Raw genomic sequence first — 23,307 nt, 5'->3', positions numbered from 1 at the left:
TCCCTTTCCCCTACACTGCTCTCTAATAGGTCATTCCCCAACTTACACTGGAACCTGGGGTTGTTCCTGCCCAGATTCAAGACTCTACATTTGCCCTTGTTATATTTCACTAAATTTTTCCCCGCCCAGCTCTCCTTCCTGTCCAGGTCTCTGGATGGCAGCGCAGCTTCCAGTGTCAGCCACTCCTCCCTCCTTTCACATATAGGAGGCATTATTTTAAATAACTAAAAGCATAGCTGAAAAGCCACAGAATCCTGAAGAGTAACTGGCAGAACAAAGTACTTACTGCTATAGTGGATCCATTTTTGCCAACTCCACCCGTGAAGATCACACCAAAGTAGTTTGTACAGGAGAATATGGTTCCTGCGACAGTACAGAGAGCCGGGAATATTTTCACCTGAATATTCAGTATTGGAATCTTCATGGGAAAGAGACAAGAAGTTAAAATAAGCACAAGCAAACTAAAATTTGGCTTAACACTTCTGGTGCACTCAAACACTCCACTTTCCAACACCACATTTGTGCTTCTTTCTTTGTTATAAAATTTTTTAATTTCTACAAGGCATGGAGAAATATGCATTTTTCCAATAGTCCTTCCATCAAGCTTTCCATACAGCTGGACCTGTCTTCAGTTAATTGAAAAGAGTCATCGGAAGCAGTGGACAGAAACCTAGAACTTGCTGGCTAAATCACCCAGTTATCACATGGAAGAGAAATGCACTCGTCATCTTTTCGAAACTGGTTGTAAACCTCACAGCTGCCCCAAATCATAGAATCGTTTTGGTTGGAAGACCCTCAAGATCATGGAGTCCACCCGTTCCCCCACCCATGGCACTGCCCCATGTCCCTGAGAACCTCATGTCCGTCTGTCCAACCCTCCAGGGATGGTGACTCCAGCACTGCCCTGGGCAGCCTGTTCCAATGCCCCACAGCCCTTTGGGGAAGAAATTGTTCCCCAGATCCAACCTCAACCTCCCCTGGTGCAACTTGAGGCCATTTCCTCTGCTCCTGGCGCTTGTTCCTGGGGAGCAGAGCCCGACCCCCCTGGCTCCAAGCTCCTTTCAGGCAGTTCAGAGATCAGAAGGTCTCTCCTCAGCTCCTGTTCTCCAGCTGAACCCCCCAGCTCCCTCAGCCGCTCCCATCACACTTGTGCTCCAGATGTAGGACTTTTAGTTGTGTTTTATCTATGCAACTACAAAAAAACCCTCACAGTGTCCTAATTGAGGAGCTGCAGCCATCCACTCAGCAGCACAAAGACACTTGGCTCCCCAACTGCAAGGGGTCCAGTTACACACAGAAGCCCACATGAGATCAAGTTCTTTTCTATTTTTCTTCAATTACACTCTTCGTGCAGCTTGATCATCAGCTTCCTATCACATTCAATAACGTTTCTCCATCTTTTCAGGGCACAATTAAGAGGGAAAAACAGCTTTAACTCGTCAGGTCCCATAGGCAGGTGAGTACCCCGACCACCTCTCCAAATTGCGGTTTCTGGCCACCTGGCATCATTTCATGACACTCAAACCTGTTTCTCCCTTGCTCAGGCTGCACTGTTAAGTCAAAAACCATTTTCTGAAAGACAGTAAAGGAAGAAAAAGAAGTAAACAAAAAGTATATCTTGCCACAGACTGGAGTTAACTGTAATAATTCATTAATGTTATGAGCCACAGGACTTCTCAGTCTCACAAAGCAAGGTCCCTTTGCTGCCCTCTGCTTCACTAATGATACTGTGATATTTACAGAATGGGGTGAAATTTGCTCTTCTACACAAGAAGAAAACAATGGCAAGGTTCATACAGGAGTCCCACGACGTTAAGCTTGACATTTCCCAAGGAGAAGGGGATTTTGCTGGGAAAAACACCCCATGAACTCCAAACTGCTACTAAAGCATCTGAGAATGATGCTCAGGAAAGGCAGAAGGCCGAGACCGCGCTGCTATAACATCCACTTTGGCCAGTTTTGCTTTATTAACACTTTGCTTTTTGTGTTGACTGCAACTGCATCAGTGACTGCACTTATCTGGTAGAAATAATGGGAAACAAAGCTCCATGTGGAAATTTGGCAGAGGAAAGTCTAAGGAGAGATATAAAAAAGCAGCATCTGCTAAATTGCTCTGCGTACAAAATGGAAGCAGCGAGGCCAAAAGCTGGAAGCACCAAAGGCAAAAAGCATGGAAGAAAAAGAACAAAAAATATCCGAGTAGGAGGAATTATACTCCAAAATCTTCCTACAAAATGGCTTTTTAAATAAGAGGATGCTACCAAGTAAGTATCTTGTCTGGTATTCCATGTATCGCTACAGCCCAGACAATTATTCTGACCTTGATGTGGGGGTTTCACCAGAAGTCAGATGTGTGCAGAACTTTGCAAGGCTGCATCAGCAGTGAGGCAATCTGGACATCCGTAAATCCATGGGTCCGGACGGGATGCACCCACAGGTGCTGAGGGAGCTGGCTGAGGTCAGTGCTGGACCGCTCTCCATCATCTTTGCCAAGTCTTGGGAAATATGAGAGGTGCCTGAGGACTGGAGGAAAGCAAATGTCACTCCAGTCTTCAAAAAGGGCAAGGAGGAGGACCCGGGTAACTACAGACCGGTCAGCCTCACCTCCAACCCTGGGAAACCGATGGAACGACTTCTCCTTGGTGCCATCTCAAGGCGTATCAGGGATAAGAGGGTCATTAGGGGCAGTCAGCATGGCTTCACCAAGGGGAAGTCGTGCTTAATCAACCTCATTTACTTTTATGAGGACATAACAAGATGGATGAATGATGGCAGAGCGGTGGACGTGATCTACCTTGACTTGAGTAAGGCACTGGACACAGTCTGCACAGCATCCTCACAGCTAAACTGACCTTATTAATGTTTACAGATATATAAAGGGGGAGTGTCAGGAGGATGGACCCAGGCTCTTCTCGGTAACAACCAGTGATAGGACAAGGGGCAATGGGTGCAAACTGGAACACAAGAGGTTCCACTTAAATATGACAAGAAACTTGTTCCTGGTGAGGGTGTCAGAGCCTGGCCCAGGCTGCCCAGGGAGGTTGTGGAGTCTCCTTCTCTGCAGACATTCAAACCCGCCTGGACACCTTCCTGTGGAACCTCAGCTGGGTGTTCCTGCTCCATGGGGGGATTGCACTGGATGAGCTTTCCAGGGCCCTTCAACCCCTGACATTCTGGGATTCGGTGATCAATAATGCAGAGTATCACAAGGCCAACATTTTGCAGGTAAATTAAATGAAGGTTACACTGCACAGAAAGCTGCTGAATACAGATCCACCCTCAGAAAGGGAGCATTCCAAATTTTGCCTGGGAAAAAAACCCCACATGTTAATAAAAACAAGAATGGACTAACAAGTGCTTGCTAGAGCCTGGGTAAAGCAAGTCCAGAAGAATTTGATGGAAAATTAATGGCACGCATCCGGACCAGACGCCGTGAAGAGTTTTGTGCAGCATGAATTGAGATTAAAAAACATATATATATATCTAAAATTAGGAAAAAGAGCACAGCAAAGGGCTCAGGGAAGCAGCAGTGAAGTGTATAAGAGCCTACGTATCCATGAGAGAACAGCGAGGACACAAACTCTTCTTGGCTGTTCCTATTCCCAACTCCCACAGCCAGCTGGGCAACTCGTAGTATCCTGGTTGTACTTCTCACCCGGCTGGATCCAGCTGTATGGATCTACGCCTCAGTCACATCTGCAAGGGAAATAACAAACCCAGAGCGAGCTAAAAGCAAGCTCGCTTCATATTCATCAAGGGTTTGTGCTTTTAAAGGTTACATCGCAGAATAAGACTCGAGTGATTGCAGCAATTCTCATATTTCAAACTGAAAAACCCTCTAGATAATCAGTGTGTTTTCCAACCGAGGGTCGCAGCTGCGGTCGTACTCACCACCCACACGAATGACCGAGCTGCAGGGGCCTCGCAAATGGCATTTAAATGCATTCTAAAGAGAATCAACAGTGACAGAGAGAAGGGAGCCAGCACAGGTACACAGCGTTTCATGGGAAAAAAGAAAGCAACAATTGCCAAAATACACAATTCTGCATTTCGACTATTCAGATTGGTTTTGCTTTTCACATGGTAGCGTAAGAAAGTGGAATGTTTGAGTACACAACTGCATTTTATCCCATTATTCCCCCCCAACCCCGCCCAGATTGAAACAAATCACAAATAGCAAACCACCAATTTTGTTGTCGCAATGTAGTAACATTACAGGATTGGGAGAGGTAAAGAGGAGTTAGTTGTAGGATATATTTTGTGATCCGTTTTGTGATCTATTTTGCTCTGCAAGCAGTAAATAACATTTCTCTCTAAACAAAATCTCCCAAGTTGAAAGAAAAAGGGAAATTCCCCATTGCCAACGTTTTTTCCTCCGTTTTTCAAAACCCAAAAAGGAAACCGAGAACGTAAATTGTGAAATCCCTATTTATAATGTAGGATAATTAACCACGCGGGGATGTCGGCCACATCAACCTCTCCAGAAGAGTTTGGCACCAATAAACTGGCTTATCTCATCTTCATTTTATTTTTAGAATTAGTTCTATCCACGCTCATTCTCTCCAGATGGTATTTACTTTGCAGTTGATACAATTAATTGGGTAGTTGGGGTTTTTAAGCCTGAAAGCACACATAGCAACACTGGGGTAGCCAAAGTTAGCTCCTTTTTCTAGGTATTCTCTTTAACGTTAGAGCTCATTTCTCCAGTTATATGAAGCAGATGAGAATTTTGTCAATTTGGGGTAGCACACTGCAGGAATTTTTGACCATCTCTTGGTTTTAGTGCAAATCAAGGTTCCTTTACCCACCTTCAGAATTGCATTTAGCAAGTAAACACATGCATACAAACTCTTCAGGAAGAAAATATTTCCAGGAAATCAAAGCTTCAGAGGTGATGTCCAGAAACCTATTCTATTTATGGATGCATATATGTTTTTCTCTGAGCAATGCAATTTCGACAGCTCAACGTGGCTTCGGTATCACAAACATAAAATCAATTTAACGACAGTCCATAAACTGCCAGCTGACACCGCCTGGCAAGCCTATTTTATTATTATTTTATACATGCATATCAGAATATGCAGTCAGCCCATGACAGTTTTCTCAATTAAGATGCTTACTGCTTAAAACAGGGGAAAAAAAAACCCCACACAATAATTTTTTTCCCTATACAGATAATAGTTTTCAGCCCCATTCAGGCCAATTACAACCCCAGGTTCCAGTATAAATTGGGGAATGACCTATTAGAGAGCAGTGTAGAGGAAAGGGACCTGGGGGTCCTGGGGACAGCAGGGTGACCATGAGCCAGCACTGGGCTCTTGTGGCCAGGAAGGCCAATGGTACCTGGGGTGGGTTAGAAGGGGGTGGTCAGTAGGTCAGAGAGGTTCTCCTGCCCCTCTGCTCTGCCCTGGGGAGACCACCCCTGGAATATTGTGTCCAGTTGTGGCCCCTCAGTTCCAGAAGGACAGGGAACTGCTGCAGAGAGTCCAGCGCAGCCACCAAGATGCTGAAGGGAGTGGAGCATCTCCCGTGTGAGGAAAGGCTGAGGGAGCTGGGGCTCTGGAGCCTGGAGGAGACTGAGGGGGTCTCATTCATGTTTACAGATATCTAAAGGGGAGTGTCAGGAGGATGGAGCCAGGCTCTTCTGGGTGACAACCAGTGACAGGACAAGGGGCAATGGGTGCAAACTGGAACACAGGAGGTTCCACTTAAATGTGAGAAGAAACTTGTTCCTGGTGAGGGTGTCAGAGCCTGGCCCAGGCTGCCCAGGGAGGTTGTGGAGTCTCCTTCTCTGCAGACATTCAAACCCGCCTGGACACCTTCCTGTGGAACCTCAGCTGGGTGTTCCTGCTCCATGGGGGGTTGCACTGGATGAGCTTTCCAGGTCCCTTCCAACTCCTGACATTCTGGGATTCTGTGAACCGCTCTCCAAAAATTTCCCCCATCCTCTCAATCCAATTTAATCCTCGTGTTGCTGATCCAGCTTGTTAAATGGAATTCACTCCAGTTTTGCCCATCTCTCAAAAAAAGTCGGTGCCAATTTAAGTTTGTGCAAAATTTGGGAGCTTTCTACCCGCAAACATAACATACAAAATAACTCTTTTAATAACTCTTGTAAAACCAGAATGTGCGGTTGTTGCCACACAACCTATACTTGAGAATATATATTTCCATTGACAAGGAAAAGCGAGACCATCTCTTCACAAATTAAACTGTGCTGCTATATGCAGGTGGTTCTTAGAGATGATTAAAAAGGGTACAAATAAGAACATGAATAAAATTACCAGAGATTGCCAAAAAGGTGGTCCTCCAATCACTGCCAGTAAGTGCATGATTATTATGAAGATTTGTACTTCAGTCACATCAATTCTGATTAGGTACAAAAAGCCAAGAAAAGCAAAATTATTCACAGCAATTTCGAGGCAGTTATTTGCAAGCTCAGCAGCTCTATCATGCACACTATCGCAACCCCATAATACGGAGGAAAACAAGGGCGTCAACATTGAGAGAGAATTTAGAAAGCAAAAATATATTTGAGTTTGATTAAAATTAAGGGCCATGGTGTGCGATGCTTTCTGTTTTATTTCACAGTGCAAGAAAAACCCATTTTGTTGGAACTCTGAACTCTTAATGAATATTCAGTTTTAACCTTGCCCACCAAAATAAAGAATCTATTTCAGACGAGAAAATTCAGGAAAGACCTTTTTAATCCCTACCCTATTTTTTTAATAGGAATAATCTGTCTGAAGAGCAAATTTTAATGAATCCCTGAAGAGTTAATGCAAATGCAAATGGCAGAGTCGGCTGCATTGCTAAAATTACCCAATTCTGGCTCTACATGCAGTAAAATAGAAACCACGCCTGGTTCTAGCGCAGCCAGGATGTTTTGTAGAAGCACCAGAAGGAAAGGCTTAGAGATAAGACTGAGTTTAAGACTGTTTTAAAGAGCATGCAAAAGTCTCGGAGCGAGCAAGAGGGAGAAAGAGTGAAACGAATCAATTCCAGAAATAAAAGGAAAGGAAAATGCAAGTGAAATATCAAGAGGAGGGACTTGCAGGTGTCTAAGATGAAGCTGTAGAATATTATCTCATACTGGGGTACTGGAGCAAAAAGAATCCTTTGAGACAGTTTGAAATAGTTAGGGCACATTCCTCACCTCTAGTAATACAGTTTTACCTAAAAGACTCCAAATCTCTTTTTGCTTTGCTGTTACAAAAATGCTGTTGATATTATCAATTATCAGAGAATAATGGTTCGGGGTTTATTTTTGCCTGGTTGTGGTGGGGGGTTTGAACTTCCCTGGTGTTTGCTGGAAGGACGACTCGGCCGGCAGCCACAGTCTAGGAGGTTCCTCCAGTGCATTGATGAGAACTTTGTGATGCAAAGGGTGGAGGAGCCGACTAGAAGAGGTGCACTGCTGGACCTCATCCTCACTGACAAGGAGGGGCTGGTTGAAGCGGTAAAGGTTGAGAGCTGCCTTGGTTGCAGCAACCAGGAGATGGTGGAGTTCAGGATCTCGTGTGGCAGGAGCAGGATAGCAAGCAGAATTGCAACCCTGGATTTCAGCAGGGCAAATTTTGGCCTTTTCAGGCAATTGCTGGGGGAAATCCCATGGGCAAGGCTGCTTGAAGGTAAAGGGGCCCAAGAGAGTTGGTCAGTATTCAGGGACTGTTTCTACCGGGCACAAGATCAGAGCATCTCGACACGTTGGAAGTCAAGGAAGGAGCCAGGAGACCTGCGTGGTTCAACAGGGAACTGCTGGGTGTGCTCAGGTGGAAGAGGAGAGTTTATAGATCATGGAAGGAGGGGCTGGCCACTTGGGGAGAACATCAGGCTGTTGTCAGAGGGTGTAGGGAGGCAACTAGGAAAGCTAAGGCCTCCTTAGAATTAAACCTGGCGAGAGGGGTCAAGGACAACAGGAAGAGCTTTTTCCAATATGTGGCAGATAAAACTAACAGCAGAGGCAATGTAGGCCCACTGACGAACGAGGTGGGTGCCCTGGTTGGTGCAAACTGGAACACAAAAGGTTCCACTTAAATATGAGAAGAAACTTCTCCACGGTGAGGGCGGCAGAGCCTGGCCCAGGCTGCCCAGGGAGGTTGTGGAGTCTCCTTCTCTGCAGACATTCAAACCCGCCTGGACACCTTCCTGTGGAACCTCAGCTGGGTGTTCCTGCTCCATGGGGGGATTGCACTGGATGAGCTTTCCAGGTCCCTTCCAACCCCTGACATTCTGGGGTTCTGTGATTTGTTCAATAACAATCCTATAAGGCAATGAAAACTGGCTTGGGAAAAAAAAAAAAAGTAATTTCCACAAAGAAGAAAGAATATTCTAAAAAAACCAGATTTTCAGTCCTTGTACAAATAAATAGAGCCAATGAACCATCTTGCAAGAAGAAGGAAAAACGCTCAGCCATGCAAGAAAAGAGACAGAGAAGCCATCTGATTTTTAATGCAAATTGCTTCCTCCTCGCTTTTGGAGTCAGCACAGAAATGTGTTTTCGGCCCGAGCAGCTGAGGAAGGGCTGAAGCAGCTCTGCGAACCCACACAGGTTCAACAGGAATGCATTTGAGCCTATTTTACCACTTCTATTGGTGATCTAAAAGAACATAAAGCAACTGGGAAAGCTCACAGAAACTGTGACTAAGAACCAGCGGAGGTAACTCAAGTTGATGATTTTCCTTGGACAGTAAACCAGGTTTCTCTTGGCAGCAGGGATCTTAATGCAAAACAAAGTAAGGTCCTATAATTAAAAAACTAAATCATACTGTGAAAAGACATCGTATTCTGAAAGACAAACTCTTACACAAAACTAAGAGCCAAATCAAACCCATGGAAGCAGCACCTGGATCATCTTATTTACACAGCCACAGTCCAACCTCTGCTCCATTGCCTGTAGTTCTGCCCTCCCCAACTCCAATGAAAATGGCATCAGGCAGCTGGAAATGGTCCAGTAATGACCTGCAAGTATATTTGGTTAGAAACTCCTCCCTGATTTATTATAAGAATCTCCTATTGCAGAACAAATAGGAGCCTTAACTTCAATTCTACATAAAGAGGAGTTTTATAACACTACAGGGCTTGTTAAGCCAGAAGGTAAAGATGTCAGATCAACTGAGGAGAAACTAAACACCTGAACTATCACCTAAAGAGTCAGTTCTTAATACCAAGGATGAAAAAGAACTGGAAACACATTGTAATACCTACAGGGGATCCTCTTGCCACCTGCACTCATTAATTAAATCACTGTTGGATGACGTTTTAAAAGATGTGCTCCGTAACTGTGAAGTTCTGCTTGATGCTGGAATTATCCAGAATCTAAGAATATAGGAATGCAGCTCCTCAAAGCTCGACACAAAGGAACAGCACTGGGAAGAGCAGCTGGGTGAAAGGGAAAAGAGCCACACTGTTCATTTCCTTTGAACTGAAAATTACTGTGCAACTACAGTATTAACGTGGACTAAATCCACAGCGCTGCTAAAAGGAGCAGTCTTCCCGGTCTCTCTAAACACCAACCAGTCTTCCCCCGGCTGAAAAACAACTTCTCAGTCCCACTGTTTCCCTTGTGCCAGCTCTACAGTCTCACGCCGTCGACTGCATTGGGAAATTGCCTTGGCTAAAATGACCTAAATAAAAAAAGGAGAAGAAAAGCGAGGCTCCTGTCCCAATTTCTAGCATATCAGCTTTCCTTATCCTTTCTGTGTGGCCTCTGGACTGATGTAAGCACAAGGAGAGGGTGGTGAAGAGCTGAGCTGCCTCTTCTGGCAGCTGAACGAGATTGCTGAGTCAAAGTGACTCTGCAGCTCCAGACTTACAAGGGAGGGAAAGGAGGAAAATACGGGGTGTTAAGGCTTCCAAATGCAGCACAAGTGGACTGTGACCAGCGTTCATCCAAGTGCCGAACAGCCCTTAACATATAACATAGTAAAAGTGAAAGAACGCAGTTAAGAAACAAAGAATCGATGGTTTTGTCATGCAAGACACCGAGCGAAGGCGCTACCTGGAAAGTGTTAACAGGTCGGGCGATCTAGAGGACATTTGTTCCTCTGTTTTAATGATTAACTTGTATTTATGAATAGTTTCAAGATAAAATGCGCTGGTAATAAAAAGATCCATAAATTGCCTCAGTTCCCCTATTGTTTTAAACGCCGGTAGAACTGGGAAGGTACTGAATAAGGTGACAAGACACAACCACAACTGCAGGGAAAGCCGCTCGCTCGCTTTGGATGGAGATCCAATCAAAAGCCTTTCTGTACTACACACACTGGCCTTTTGAGGAAAAATATATATATAGCTAGGGAAATTATTTGCAAAGCGGGGTGAAAACATTCCTGCTTAAATGCTACAGAAATAGTACACTACTTATTTCATTGCACATTGGAGTGTCTCTCCCTGTGAGAATTACTGTAGCAAACACAAACTGCAGTAGTGGATCATTGATCGACTAATAGTAGAAAAGGATTTTTAGCTTCAGTGCCAAAAAATATGGACCACAAGGAAAAAACACCCACAACATTGGGAAGTCAAAAGTGGGTGCTGCAAGTCCCCCATTTAATTACTGGGCAGAATGAGCCGCCTGGTACCATAAGCGGACATTTAGGAAACCAAAAATATCTCAAAGCAAGAACAGAACCAGGCAGTTCAAAGTCTGATTCTATTTTCTCCTTGTGTTTGTATTTATTTACCCATGTAAATGCTACAAAAAGCCCAAATGGCAATAACCAGCAGCGTGAATGCTGCAGTTCAAGGGGGTTCATTAAAGCCTCTTAAGTGGGATATTTTCAGCAATCTCTCCAGCCACACTTCCCCTAACCTGACTTTTTTTCTGCCCGATGTTTCCTGACAAACTGAGCCACGTCAGCATTGCCCAAACAGTTTATGTTGCTAGGATGATGGAGAGACACCGCGCACAATATGTGGCGGATCCCTAATTCCTATGAAATAAAGAAAACGAAAGAACTCGTTTCCCCCAAGACCTGCCCGCGCTACAATAGAGGGATGGAAAGTTATTGTAGCAGTTCCTCAGACACAAAGCGGAGTTGCAAAGATTACTTCTTCAAATAAACCAGGGGCTTTTTCATCTTCTAGAAAACAAACAGAAGACCCGTATTGAGTTGAAGATCAGCAGGAGCATCCAGGCAAAGAGCAAGGAACAAGAGCAGACAAAGCAACAAACAGCGTAGACTCAATAGCTGAACGAGCTAAAAATGCCAAGACAGAACATGGAATCACAAGGCTGGGAAAAACACCCAAAATGACCCTGAAAATAATGATTCTGTGGCAAACTGATGTTAGGAAAGAATAACAGAACTGAAGGCAGCAAACAGGGACTAAGTCAAACAACATCAACGCTGCCCCAGCTCCCTTGAGAACTAAAGGCTGCAAACAAGAATATTTAAGTGTTTTAATTCAGATAAAGTAGTGAGGTTTGCAATGCACGTTTTGCCCCTCACTCCCCATCTGCCCAGACCCACAAGCCAGCAGAGCCACAAGAGGCATTTTCTTGTATTTTTGCAGTGAGACTGCAATGGATCGTACTGCACGCATTTCAATACACTTTAATCTATTATGACCTAGTGGTAACTCCGGAGACATGGTGGGACAGCACACATGGCTGGAATGTGGTCATGGATGGCTGTGTCCTTTTCAGGAAAGACAGGCCAGCCAGGCTGGTGGTGGAGTTGCTCTTTATGGGAGAGAGCAACTACAATGTATTGAGTATTGTCCAGGCATGGATGAGGAACGAGTTGAGAGTCTGTGGGTAAAAGTTAAGGGGCAGGCTGGCAGGGGTGATACTGTTGTGGGTGTCTATTCTAGGCCACCAGATCAGGGTGAGGAAGTTGACAAGGCCTCTACAGACAGCTAAGAGCAGCCTCACAGTCACAGGCCCTGGTTGTGGTGGGGGGTTTTAACTTCCCTGGTGTTTGCTGGAAGGACGACTCGGCCGGCAGCCACAGTCTAGGAGGTTCCTCCAGTGCACTGATGAGAACTTTGTGATGAAAAGGGTGGAGGAGCCGACTAGAAGAGGTGCCCCACTGGACCTCATCCTCACTGACAAGGAGGGGCTGGTTGAAGCAGTAAAGGTCGAGAGCTGCCTTGGTTGCAGCAACCAGGAGATGGTGGAGTTCAGGATCTCATGTGGCAGGAGCAGGATAGCAAGCAGAATTGCAACCCTGGATTTCAGCAGGGCAAACTTTGGCCTTTTCAGGCAATTGCTGGGGGAAATCCCATGGGCAAAGCTGCTTGAAGGCAAAGGGGTGCAAGTTAGTTGGTCAGTGTTCAGCGACTGTTTCTACCAGGCACAAGATCAGAGCATCCCTCGGGGGGCGGAGCTGAAGCCCCAGGGGGGGTGGAGTCGTGCCCCCGGGGGCGGAGCCGACACCTCGGGGGGCGGAGCCACAGGCCCGGGGGCAGCGGGATGGCGGGAGCCGCCTGCACCGGCTGCCCCGCGTCCCTGTGACCTCTGTCCCCCCGGTGCTCCCGCTCCCCCCGCCCTCTCCATCCCCCCCAAGGCGCTTCCCCCCGGGGCCCCACACGGCCTCACAGCCCAGATATCCCCCCCATACGAATGCGAGTTTGACAAGAGCTATGTGAACAACAAAAAAAGTCAGTTTTATGTAAAATCTGATGCAGTTTTCAGGAGGCAATGAAAAAGCTGTCCTTATATCCTCAAATATGTCAAGGGAAACCCCTGGTTAATAATCCAGCAACTATAAGAAATATCAAGGAACCCAACTTACTTTTAATGATACCGATTTATGGAGGGGGGAAAAAAAAAAACCACCTGTACACACTCTATTAAAAGAGCTGAAATAAGGAAGAGAAAGTCCTTTCTAAAGAAATATGAAGCAGAGCGAAGATGGATATATTTAGGACAGACAGAAGGAAAAGCATTTTGAAAATAAAGACAACCAGGAAATGAAGTTACTTAAAGATGAAGAAACAAGCAGAGTTCAGCGACGAGACTACACAGCTGAAACTCAAACCAGGCATTTTTAACCCATAACCGGTGACTTTAAGCTACTGCACTGTGTCCAGTTCCCTGAACTAGCCAAGCAATTCTTTCTTCTGGTGGAAAGATAATTAAACAGCAACTAAGATTTCGACAACTTGCCAAAGCAGTTCCAACAAAATCATTCTCCAGCTGCACTTCCAGAGCTGCTTCCACAACCCTGCTTGGCTTTTAGGTGAAGCCAAAACTACGACAAAATACAAAGAAATGTTTATAAGCATTTTTTTTCCTCTGTTTAACGGGCAGGTTTTTGCTTGCAAGTAAAATATGGTATTAATACTTTTCAATGCTTATTTCCAGTTAGATCAGATTTTCTATTAAAGCACTTGTGAAATATTATTCGGAAGGTGTTTTTCATATATCGGTTATTATGCACATGACAAAGGTGCTGTCTCTGCTCAGCCCGTGCCATCGGCAGCAGCGGTAACGTTGGTTTTACCGTGTAGTTCCAGAACCAGGGCCCCAGAGTTCCCGTGAGGAGCTGCATCGCTACCGTACAGAGCACAGACTCCGTAACATCAAATCTACACGCGAGGGAAAGAAACAGTTCAAAACGTTTTCCTGGGCGCTTCGGTGGAACCGTTAAAATGGATCTTCAGTGGTGGTGTAAAGAATAAAATCCAGACAGCTACTGCGTGATACTGAGATAACTTAAAGGGGTAGCTCAGAGAAAGGGGATTAATGAGAGCATTAATGAATTAACAAAAATATTGTAACCCACATAGTATTTTACGCATTCAAAACTCCATTCAGAGCTTCTATAATTTACAGGACCACTTCAAAACAAGCCCTATGGGGAGAGGCTGAGGGAGCTGGGCTTGTTCAGTCTGGAGCAGAGGAGGCTTAGAGCTGAGCTCAGCACTCTCTAGAACGACCTGAAGGGCAGTTCTAGCCAGGGGGGATTGGGCTCTTCTCCCAGGCAGTCAGCAATAGGACAAGGGGGCATGGGCTTCAACTCTGCCAGGGGAAACTGAGGCTGGAGATGAGAAAGCAATTCTGTGCAGAGAGAGTGGTCAGCATTGGAATGGCTGCCCAGGGAGGTGCTGGACTCACCGGCCCTGGAGGTTTTTAAACTGAGATTGGCCATGGCACTTAGTGCCATGATCTGGTGAACGGACTGGAGTTGGATCAAGGGTTGGACTTGGTGATCTCTGAGGGCTTTTCCAACCCAGTCCATTCTGTGATTCTGTATGGGTGTGTGCACGAGGAAACAAAATTTAGTTCTTTGCTCCAAGTCACAGCAAATAAAATTCACAAAATCACAAACCCAATCCAGAACCTCTTATCTCCCTACTCCTATCTCCAAATGACACTGAATATGTGAATTCTTTGTATTTATTGTTGAGCAAAAGCTCAGACTGCATCTTCAGTTTGCCACCTCTAAGGGGAAGCTGTGAGTTTCACCTCCTATTCACACAGCTCCTTGGTAAATAAAGCTGAAATCATCCAAGTGAGCTCTGGACCCCCATTCAGTGGCAACCAAGCTCTGCTCTGTGTGTATTTGTTTCTCATTCCTGACAGGGAATGAGTTGTGGCCAGAGCCACAACTACCACACACACTTCTGATGGCAAAATGTAGCTTTACAGCTAACTAAAATGTTTTAAAACGTGATCAAACTAAAATTACATCAAACCATCTAGTTAAAAAGATATATATATATATATATATCTATTTCAGCAATAACAGATTCAGCCATAACAGAGACCCTGTTTATTGCAGTGCTTATCAAACATGCCTGGAACAGAAGCCTGCAGAGTGCCGGCCAGTAATGTGCCAATTGATTAAAAAGGTACATCAGAAACCCAAAGCTCACGGTGGTGGCACTGATAGAAATACAGTATTGCTGCGCAGTCCCACGCCTGGTGAGAGGGCACAGTGAATCTCAGTCTAATCAACATTCTCGGTTTAATTATCACAGTGCATCACACGGTAAATAATTAGAAAAGGTGACATTTGCTATTTTAGGGAATACAAGAATAGAAAGTCCCGTGCGCAAACACAGCTAACAGGTACTTTTGGATAGCTGCAGTTTCTTTTCCTTGTCTTGCTTTTTATTTTGTCAATGTTATTTTAAGCGATATTTGTAACTCAGACATGGGTTCGTTTTTTTAAACATTAACCAGGAAAGCTTAAAAAGGTCCTTCAACCTTGGCATGTGCTTCAGTCTGCTTGGCTGTGGGGGTGATAAGTCTTACTCTGTATCCTGCCTGCTCTGCTGGGCTCCCTTGTCAAGCTGGGAAGAGTCTTCAGCCAATTAACACGCATTGATTAGTCATGCATCCAGAATATACTCTTGTCAGTGCTAATTTATTGAGCATATTCCATCAGCAATACTTGAAAGGTTGTGTTTGATTAAACAAGCTGTTAGACCTTAAAGGAATCAAGTCTTAGAGTTCAGAGATGGCTGCAGTTGGTTCTTTCCCTGTCCAGACTGGTGAACTAAAAGGATCTAATTCAAAGTGAAAAATACAAAACCAACAAGAACAGGAAAGAGATATTTATACCGGAGACTGCTCTGAAATCAAGTCAATCACTATCAATACAGCTGATCTAATGCAGTTTTTGAATATTGTGTGAAAACACTGGGGGTGTTTATGTACCATCCTCCTCCTCCCCACCACACAGAATTCCTTCCAACAGCCCAACGCAGCAAAACACAGACAAGGAAAAACCTCCTGCCTCATCAGCAAACAGAAGTGGTGATGCTGAGAAACTCAAGGGGATATGTCTACAATTGAACACCCCGCACGGCAGCGCTCTGCTCTGAGAAATGATGGTTCTTCCATCTGGTTTATCCGCATCCACCAAGCGTGCAAGCAGGATTACTCAGGCTGGGCAACACACTATGAATCCGAGCAGGAGACAAAGGATTGTTTTCTTAAGGGAACCGCTGCGGCAAGAGAAGAACGTTCATCATCACAACACGAGATGAGGGGAAAAAAGGGTAAAAGTCACATGCTAGAAATCTAAATGCTCAAAGGTTATAATGGATTTTAGTCTTAACTCATTCCAACCCAGCGTTTTCACTCTGATGAAATATAAACAGCACGAATAAAGCGAAATGTACAGGAGTAAGAAATAAGCACATGAATTCAAACTGTTTGCAGCCACAGGAAATTCACGTTGAGGTAAAAGCAATATTAAAAATTAGAAGCTTTTCTCCTTTGCTTGTGTTAATACACTGAAGATGATACGTAATTTTTCCTTCTGCTGCTCACTAACATATATCAGAAGTCGTACATGTCAGATAACAAGGAATACTAACATAATAGCATGTAGCTATTATGTTGAAGCTCAGTTTCACAGAGTAGCAAGAACACCTTTCAATGGTAAAAGCAGAAAAATCAGCAGCATCTCTGCACATGAGCACTTGGTTCTTGGTTTTAAACACTGTCAAGGGACTTGTGAGAGGGACAGGAGAAGGATCATGATGTGGAAAAAAAACCCTCATCACTGATGTCAGCCCTCAGCAATTTCACCTGTACATAGTAATGCTGTAGCAAAGCACTTATACGTATTTATATGACACACACCAAGCTACAGAAATGCTGACAGAAGGCAGTGAGTACTCAAGTCCGCAGGAGGAGGCAGCTTGAAAGGAGCAAACTTAACACCTACGACAATCCCTCAACACACAGGCCTTGCAAGTGCTGAGAAACTAATTCCCCCCTGACATCAAGAGAGATTCTACTGAGCTTCAAACTTTCATCTGCAAATACCCGAGGTGTTAAAGTTCTTAAAGAAGTATTGGGGGAAAAAACTCATAAAATGGAAATTTCTAAGCCCTGTCATCACAGAGATTACTGCCTTATCTCCTACCACAGTCCTGAGATCCTGAAGCTGTTCCCAAGAGCAAGAATTCCATGTGCTAAACTTTGACTTGGAAGGCTTCCACCTCTAGATTGATACTGGGTGTGAATTGTCGCCTTAAGACAGCACACTAACCCCTTTTCCGCTAACTGCTCAAGAGGAAGGCTTCATTTAGCTGCTTTCTGAAATACAGCATCATTTACTAATCTCTCCTTTATACCTCAAGGATAACACTGGCAAGAGGGCTCGGGTGATTAACCAAATTAACCTTCTTCCCTTCCTAAGCCAACCCACTGTCAAGTGGGCTCTTGCACATGTACAACTGCTACAGTGTCACCGAACAAGAATGTTCCCCCAAATTCTCCAGCATTCCTCAATAATGGCTGTTTTGTTAGACAGCCTGAATTCTTTTGCTTTCTCTAGGGACTGTTATTCAAACAGTGAAGAAACATTTTTAACTTCTCAGTTCTATGAAAGCCGGTAAAAACTGATCCTTCCTCACAGTGTTTACTGCTATGACTTTATGAAGGATCCTTAGAAGCTAATTTCCATCTCCTTGGGTGTATATATATTTACACAAACACATATATTCAGCCTGGAGAAGGCACCACGGAGAGCTTATTGTGGTCTTTCTGTACTAAAAGGGTTGATAAAAAAGATGAGGACAGACTTTTGAGCAGGGGCTGTTGTGACAGGACAAGGGGTGATGGTTTTAAAGTAAAGGAGGGAGATTCAGGCTGGACATGAGGAAGAGATTGTTGGCCCTGAGGGTGGTGAGAGCCTGGCCCAGGTTGGCCAGAGAGGTGGTGGATGAACCATCCCTGGAGACATCCCAGGCCAGGCTGGACGGGGCTCTGAGCAACCTGAGCTGGTGAAGATGTCCCTGTCATGGCAGGGGTGGCACTGGGGGAGCTGGGAAGGTCCCTTCCCACTCAAAATATTTTATCATTCTATATATACACACCCTGCTATCATATCTACTATTGCAAACTTCCTGGACTTCAATTGGGAAAGGCTGGAATAAACCAGATAATGCAATAACTCACAGGAGAAATGCTGGAGACCATGGTGCAGTACTCTCATGTCTCTGGGTTGACCCTTGATACATGCCCAGTGGATTTTTAAAATATGATTTAACATTTTTCCCCCAGTCTGGCATGGCCAAGCACACAAGGTCATTACTTGTGCAGTGCTGTGTGTTGTGTCTCTTAAAGACACTCGAATTGCAGTGCAGAACCCAGCCCAGCCCTGACAGACACCAACAGCTTCACTTCCAACTACCCTGGACTCGAGATGGTCTGTGCACTGAGCTTGTGAGGCTGAATACAGCACCGAACCTGCAGAAACACACACGTCTCCCAAAATCCTTCCTGAAGGCAAAACCCTGAGCAGGTGCAGGATTGAATCCAAGTGGAATAAGTCTGGATTTGGAAGAGTCAGAATGAGTAATTCCAATTGGGCTCCAGCTAAACGTAGGCAGATCCCCTTCAGGGTTTGTGCACCACATTCTCCAATGCTCTGGTTTCTGCACCGTGTTCCTAAAATACCAGATCTGCTTCCACACAGACATGTGGAAGCCCGTTGGGGCTGGCCAGGTTGATTTTTGTGATATGCAGAGGAAAACTCACTTTTTCCAAACTCGAGATGCCTCAGTTAGGGCACGGCTGCACCCAGACAAGACTAAGCCTGAAACAAAGCTCATTCTATATTGCAGCCCAGCAAGTCCACAATCCAGATAAACCAGTTACTGGGCTGTAAAACAGGAGAACAAAGTAATTATTTGGACTGCTTCAATATCAAATTTTTCCTGCAATTCAGAACCACCTTTTAGTTTCTTCTGTATATTCCTGCACTTTCATGAGCCCATTCTCAGATCAGGTGTTTGTTTTTAAACAAAACTTATGCCTGCAGCTCTATTCACGCTGTCTCTACACTGTTGATGTTACTATAGTGACTTTTACCACAACCAGCCCAACTTGCTTTGAGACACTTCCTGCTTCCTCACTGGGAATTTTTAAGCAATACTGACCTCTAGCTATTTTTTTGAGCTCTTTAACCAACTCAAGTTGATTATTGAGAAGTCCACATCAGCTGCCAAGATCTAATTAAAATGATCAGCTAAAGATGCAGACAGATCACAGGACTTTACCACCTCAACTGATTACTCCTGGAGCAGCGCAGGGCAGCTCCCCACAGCTGTCAGTGGGCAGAAAGAGAACCAGCACAGTTGATTGATTCAGTAATTGGGCACAATTAAACTCCTAGTTTTCCTGCTCCACCTGCAACGTTCTGCAGGAATTTAGCAGAAGCGATGCCATTTCCTTCTCCCTTGGGGCGAACACTCCTGCTCTGCAGCCAGACTGGCACGAAGTGCCTTCTGCACAGGTCAGTGAATTGTCACGGCTGGTACAGCGACAGCGGAGATTAATCAGACATTCTGCTCCACAAGCACACACTTAATTTGATATACCAATTTATATATATATTTTTAAGACAATGGACTTTTTCAGCAAGCCAAATTGATTATACATTTAAGTTTGAGCTGTGAGTAAGGCTTGAAATATTAATCTCTCTCTTTAGCAGTCGGCTGCTCTTCTCTGAGCCCTTTCCAATTTGCTTATTGAGTTGATCTCTGTAATGAAATATAAGTTCTTGGACATAATCTCATCACAGAAATACAATAAGTGATAACAACTGCATGCTCTTTGCTGCTTCTTTGGAATGGAAGGCCAAGCTAGAAATGCTGTCACGTTTCCTAAGACATCACTACCATTCAACAGTGTATTTTTGACAGGGTTCCTACGTGGGACACACAGACAGGAAGAAGCTCCTGCGCACTAAGACCTTTTTGGCTCCTTCCAACAACTGTCTCCAGTTCCACTTATTCCACAGTAAGAACAGCTAAGCCTGTGCACTCCAGAGAATCTGAAAGGATAGATAAAATATAGATTTCTTTTCAGTTTTATGATTGGTGAGATGAAAGCTGCAGAAAGAAACTAGTAGCAAACAGTGAGAATCAATTAGCCTGATAAATAATCTCAGTTTTTGCCATAGAAATGAATGTCAGCTTATGGCAGTCTATTAACCTTCTGACACGAGGTGAATGAAGAAACAAATGTGTTTACTACCCAGTGCTGTCCGTTATCTAAAATAATGATACAGACATATCTGCATGCTTATTGCCTCCTCTAAATTACCTTCATATTGATGGATCATCAAATTTTCATAACAGAAGGCCATGCAGAACAACAGTATCAGTGACAAAATGCTGTCCTCAAAATACAAAGACTCCTCACAAGAGCAAAAAGCAAAAGTTACAGTTAATACCAGGAGTAACTACACATTTGTCTGCAGCACAAAGGCAAATTGAAGGGTTTTGATACTTGCAGCTGCAAAGTCAAGCACATGCCAAGGTTGATTTTTTCGTGTTCCTTGGGGTTATCAGGGCCCTGTAACATTCAGTAAATGGGAATTTAGCCGCTGATTGTCTCGGCATCACAATTTTGGTCCCATTGTTGACAGAACCACAGTCTATACTAACTAAAAGGGAATCAGAACTTTAAGCTGTAGGCACAACGTCAATTAAAACACTGTATTTTAAGAGTTAATGGGTAATAGTGAAGATACATCATCCCAAGTCAAGCAATATCAAGACATAGTTAGCTGAATACTATAGCCAGACTGCCACCAACTGACAAAAACTTAACAATGGGGGGATGAAACACCAGGTACTTTAAACCTAAATAAATAAGGGAAGTCACAACAGAAGCTCCCAATGAACCAACATGACAAAAGCACATTATATCACTTCTAAAACAAGCTAAATAACATTCAGTATTAATTGCGGATCCAACACGGAATAGCCATCACAAGCTTTTAATGTGCATATATGAAAATAAACAACTTATTACTGCTCTAAGGATCTGAACTACAATCACGTAAAGTGCAGCTAGACAGGAAAGCAGCCTAACTTCCAGTTTTAATTTCAGCCAAGGTACTTACATGCCAAAGCGCAACGTTCCAGAGACGTACGTCTGCCAATGCGCGCAGTAAAACATGAACGTTCCAGCAAAACAACAAAAGAACATCCAGTCAGGGTTCGTTCCCAGCTGCACAGCAACACAAGTTCCCAAAACCACAAAGACTGCAGGAGAAAATCAGGCACATAGTAAAAAGATCAAGTGTATGTGTGCGTAAAGATCCTTACCAGAAACAAATCTATAAATGGAACCAAAGAGACAGTGCGACTGTACCCTGATGTGGTTTATTTCTAAGAGATTAACACTTCCATTTTAAAAGTACAGACTGTAAAATTATATATTTAAATTCATATCGGTTATCAGAAGCCCTCAATATTGAGGGTTTCTTAGTCTCCTACATTTTTATTGAGCTTAATGGGATTAGGTATCAAGGGACTTAAGTGATTTATACAATTGGAACCTGCAGCCAGAGTTTTGGGGTTTTCTCATATAACCAAGAATTGCTGGACAAATTTTTTCCCATTATCTGAATTTTTATTACGCCATTAAGAAAATCCAAGGTCTGTCACTGAAGATTCATAATGTATCTATGCTTTCCTTAAGACCTACAGAATTTAAGTAACCAAAACCATCCGATCATTCTTTTGCAACGAGGTTAAGTTTTAGGCTGGCTCAATAAATTCTACATACCTAGGAACTCATCTTGCACATTCTAATCTTAAACTCAAGACTTCTACTGTCCCATTCTTTAAGCTTCATACCTGCCTTGCAATCACTCTATATAGATTCAATCTAAAATAATAGAGAAGAGCATTTTGACAGCTTCTGACATCATGTTTTTTTAGAACCAAGGCTCTGATAAAGCATACACAGAATACTGCTGACTCTGATTAAATGAGTCACATGCTTAATCTTCTTCTCAGTGTAACACGAGAAGACATCCAGTTGATCAAGAGCACTGTCTACAGAAAGGCTGCCTGAAAAGCTACACATTCAACAATTTCAGTTGCCACCTTCTTCAGTAAAGAAGAATTTTTCTGTATTCCAGATCCAATCCCCAAAACCACCGTTTAATCTTCATACTCCAATTAAAAATGACAATACCTGTGGAAAGCGAATCGCAGCCGTGATCAAAAAGTTCTCCTAACGGAGTACTGCTATTCGTCCTTCTTGCTTGTTTCCCATCTATAGCATCCAGGGACTGGTAGATGAAAAGGCCACATGCACAAGCAATGTACGCCCAGGGAGGTGCCTAAGAAAGAAAAGTCAATGACAGTAAAAAAGCCGGAAGTTGAACTATCTCACAGCATGCACAATTAAGTTCGTCTTGCTTCTCTTTCCAGCAGTATTATGTGTAAGTTGCGCGCATGATTTAGAAACTCAAAAACCTTAGCCCCTAAAACATGCCATGGTGTCACAAACACTAAGCTCATCTTCACGAGGCCTCAGCGAGGTGTCACATACTCCAACTCTGCCAAGTACAGGCTATCACCAGCCTGCAGCGGCATTTGAGAACTACAGCACTGCAAAGTGTTCAAACTTTGAGATCTCAGGTTTAACTTCTACATTTTCTAAGATGTGTAAAGCTCTGCAGTACAGCACCTCCACCAACAACAGTTTTTTCTAGTACCAGGTATCAGCAGCTTTGCCGAATCTGTGTTAATTACCCTTAATATTCACATCCTGGATAACAATTTTTATTTCCACAGATATAAAAATGATACCAAGTTCCCTGGTAGACCAAGGACTACAATTCAAGCCTTTTTCAGTATTTGAAGCTTAAACCACTATGACCACAAAACCCAGAGGGTTGCCATTAGTCTGTCTCAGTTTACACAGCCATAAAACAGATATTACTGGATATTTTGCAGTCTTTGCATTTGATACACTCTAGAAAGTGAGCATTTATTTTACAGACCATGCCAGTAAAGACAAAATAGAGCAAAGCAGCTTAATCAAGCTGACTTGCCTCTTGCAAAACTCTGGAGATGGATGGATGATGGCAGAGCAGCGGATGTGATCTACCTTGACTTGAGTAAGGCATTTGACACAGTCTCCCACAGCATCCTCACAGCTGAACTGAGGGAGTGCGGACTGGATGAGCGGGTAGTGAGGTGGACTGGGAAGCGGCTGAAGGGAAGAAGCCAGAAAGTCGTGGTCAATGGGGCAGAGTCCAGTTGAGGCCTGGATCCAGTGCAGTGCCTCAAGGGTCAGTACTGGGGCCTGTATTACTCATTATATTCATCAATGATTTGGATGAGGGAATAGAGTGACTGTCAGCAAGTTTGCTGGTGACACCAAGCTGGGAGGAGTGGCTGACACTGGAAGCTGTGCTGCCATCAGAGACCTGGACAGGCTGGAGAGTTGGGCAGGGAAACATTTAATGAAATAGAACAAGGGCAAGTGTAGAGTCTTGAATCTGGGCAGGAACAACCCCAGGTTCCAGTGTAAGTTGGGGAATGAGCTATTAGAGAGCAGTGTAGGGGAAAGGGACCTGGGCAACA

The 23,307-nt window shown here is 44.1% G+C and overlaps 1 protein-coding gene across 3 annotated transcripts in view; it reads right to left on the bottom strand.

The window, feature by feature from the left end:
* The window catches only part of CEPT1 (choline/ethanolamine phosphotransferase 1), a 33,766-nt gene that overhangs the window by 4,451 nt on the left and 6,008 nt on the right, over positions 1 to 23,307 (bottom strand). For 2 of the 3 annotated variants that reach the window (XM_065854354.2, XM_065854353.2), the window contains exons 3-6: positions 21,908 to 22,055; positions 20,826 to 20,967; positions 6,285 to 6,369; positions 287 to 418 (exon numbers count right to left, since the gene is read on the bottom strand). In XM_065854354.2, coding sequence (XP_065710426.1) covers positions 287 to 418; positions 6,285 to 6,369; positions 20,826 to 20,967; positions 21,908 to 22,055 — 507 coding nt within the window. Of the gene's footprint in view, positions 1 to 286; positions 419 to 6,284; positions 6,370 to 13,451; positions 13,537 to 20,825; positions 20,968 to 21,907; positions 22,056 to 23,307 lie in introns of all 3 variants that reach the window. The other variant, XM_065854356.2, reaches the window with a different exon arrangement.

This window comes from Patagioenas fasciata, chromosome 21, assembly GCF_037038585.1.
Source record: "Patagioenas fasciata isolate bPatFas1 chromosome 21, bPatFas1.hap1, whole genome shotgun sequence".
NCBI lineage: Eukaryota > Metazoa > Chordata > Aves > Columbiformes > Columbidae > Patagioenas > Patagioenas fasciata.
This window is presented reverse-complemented; position numbering and strand designations above follow the sequence as displayed.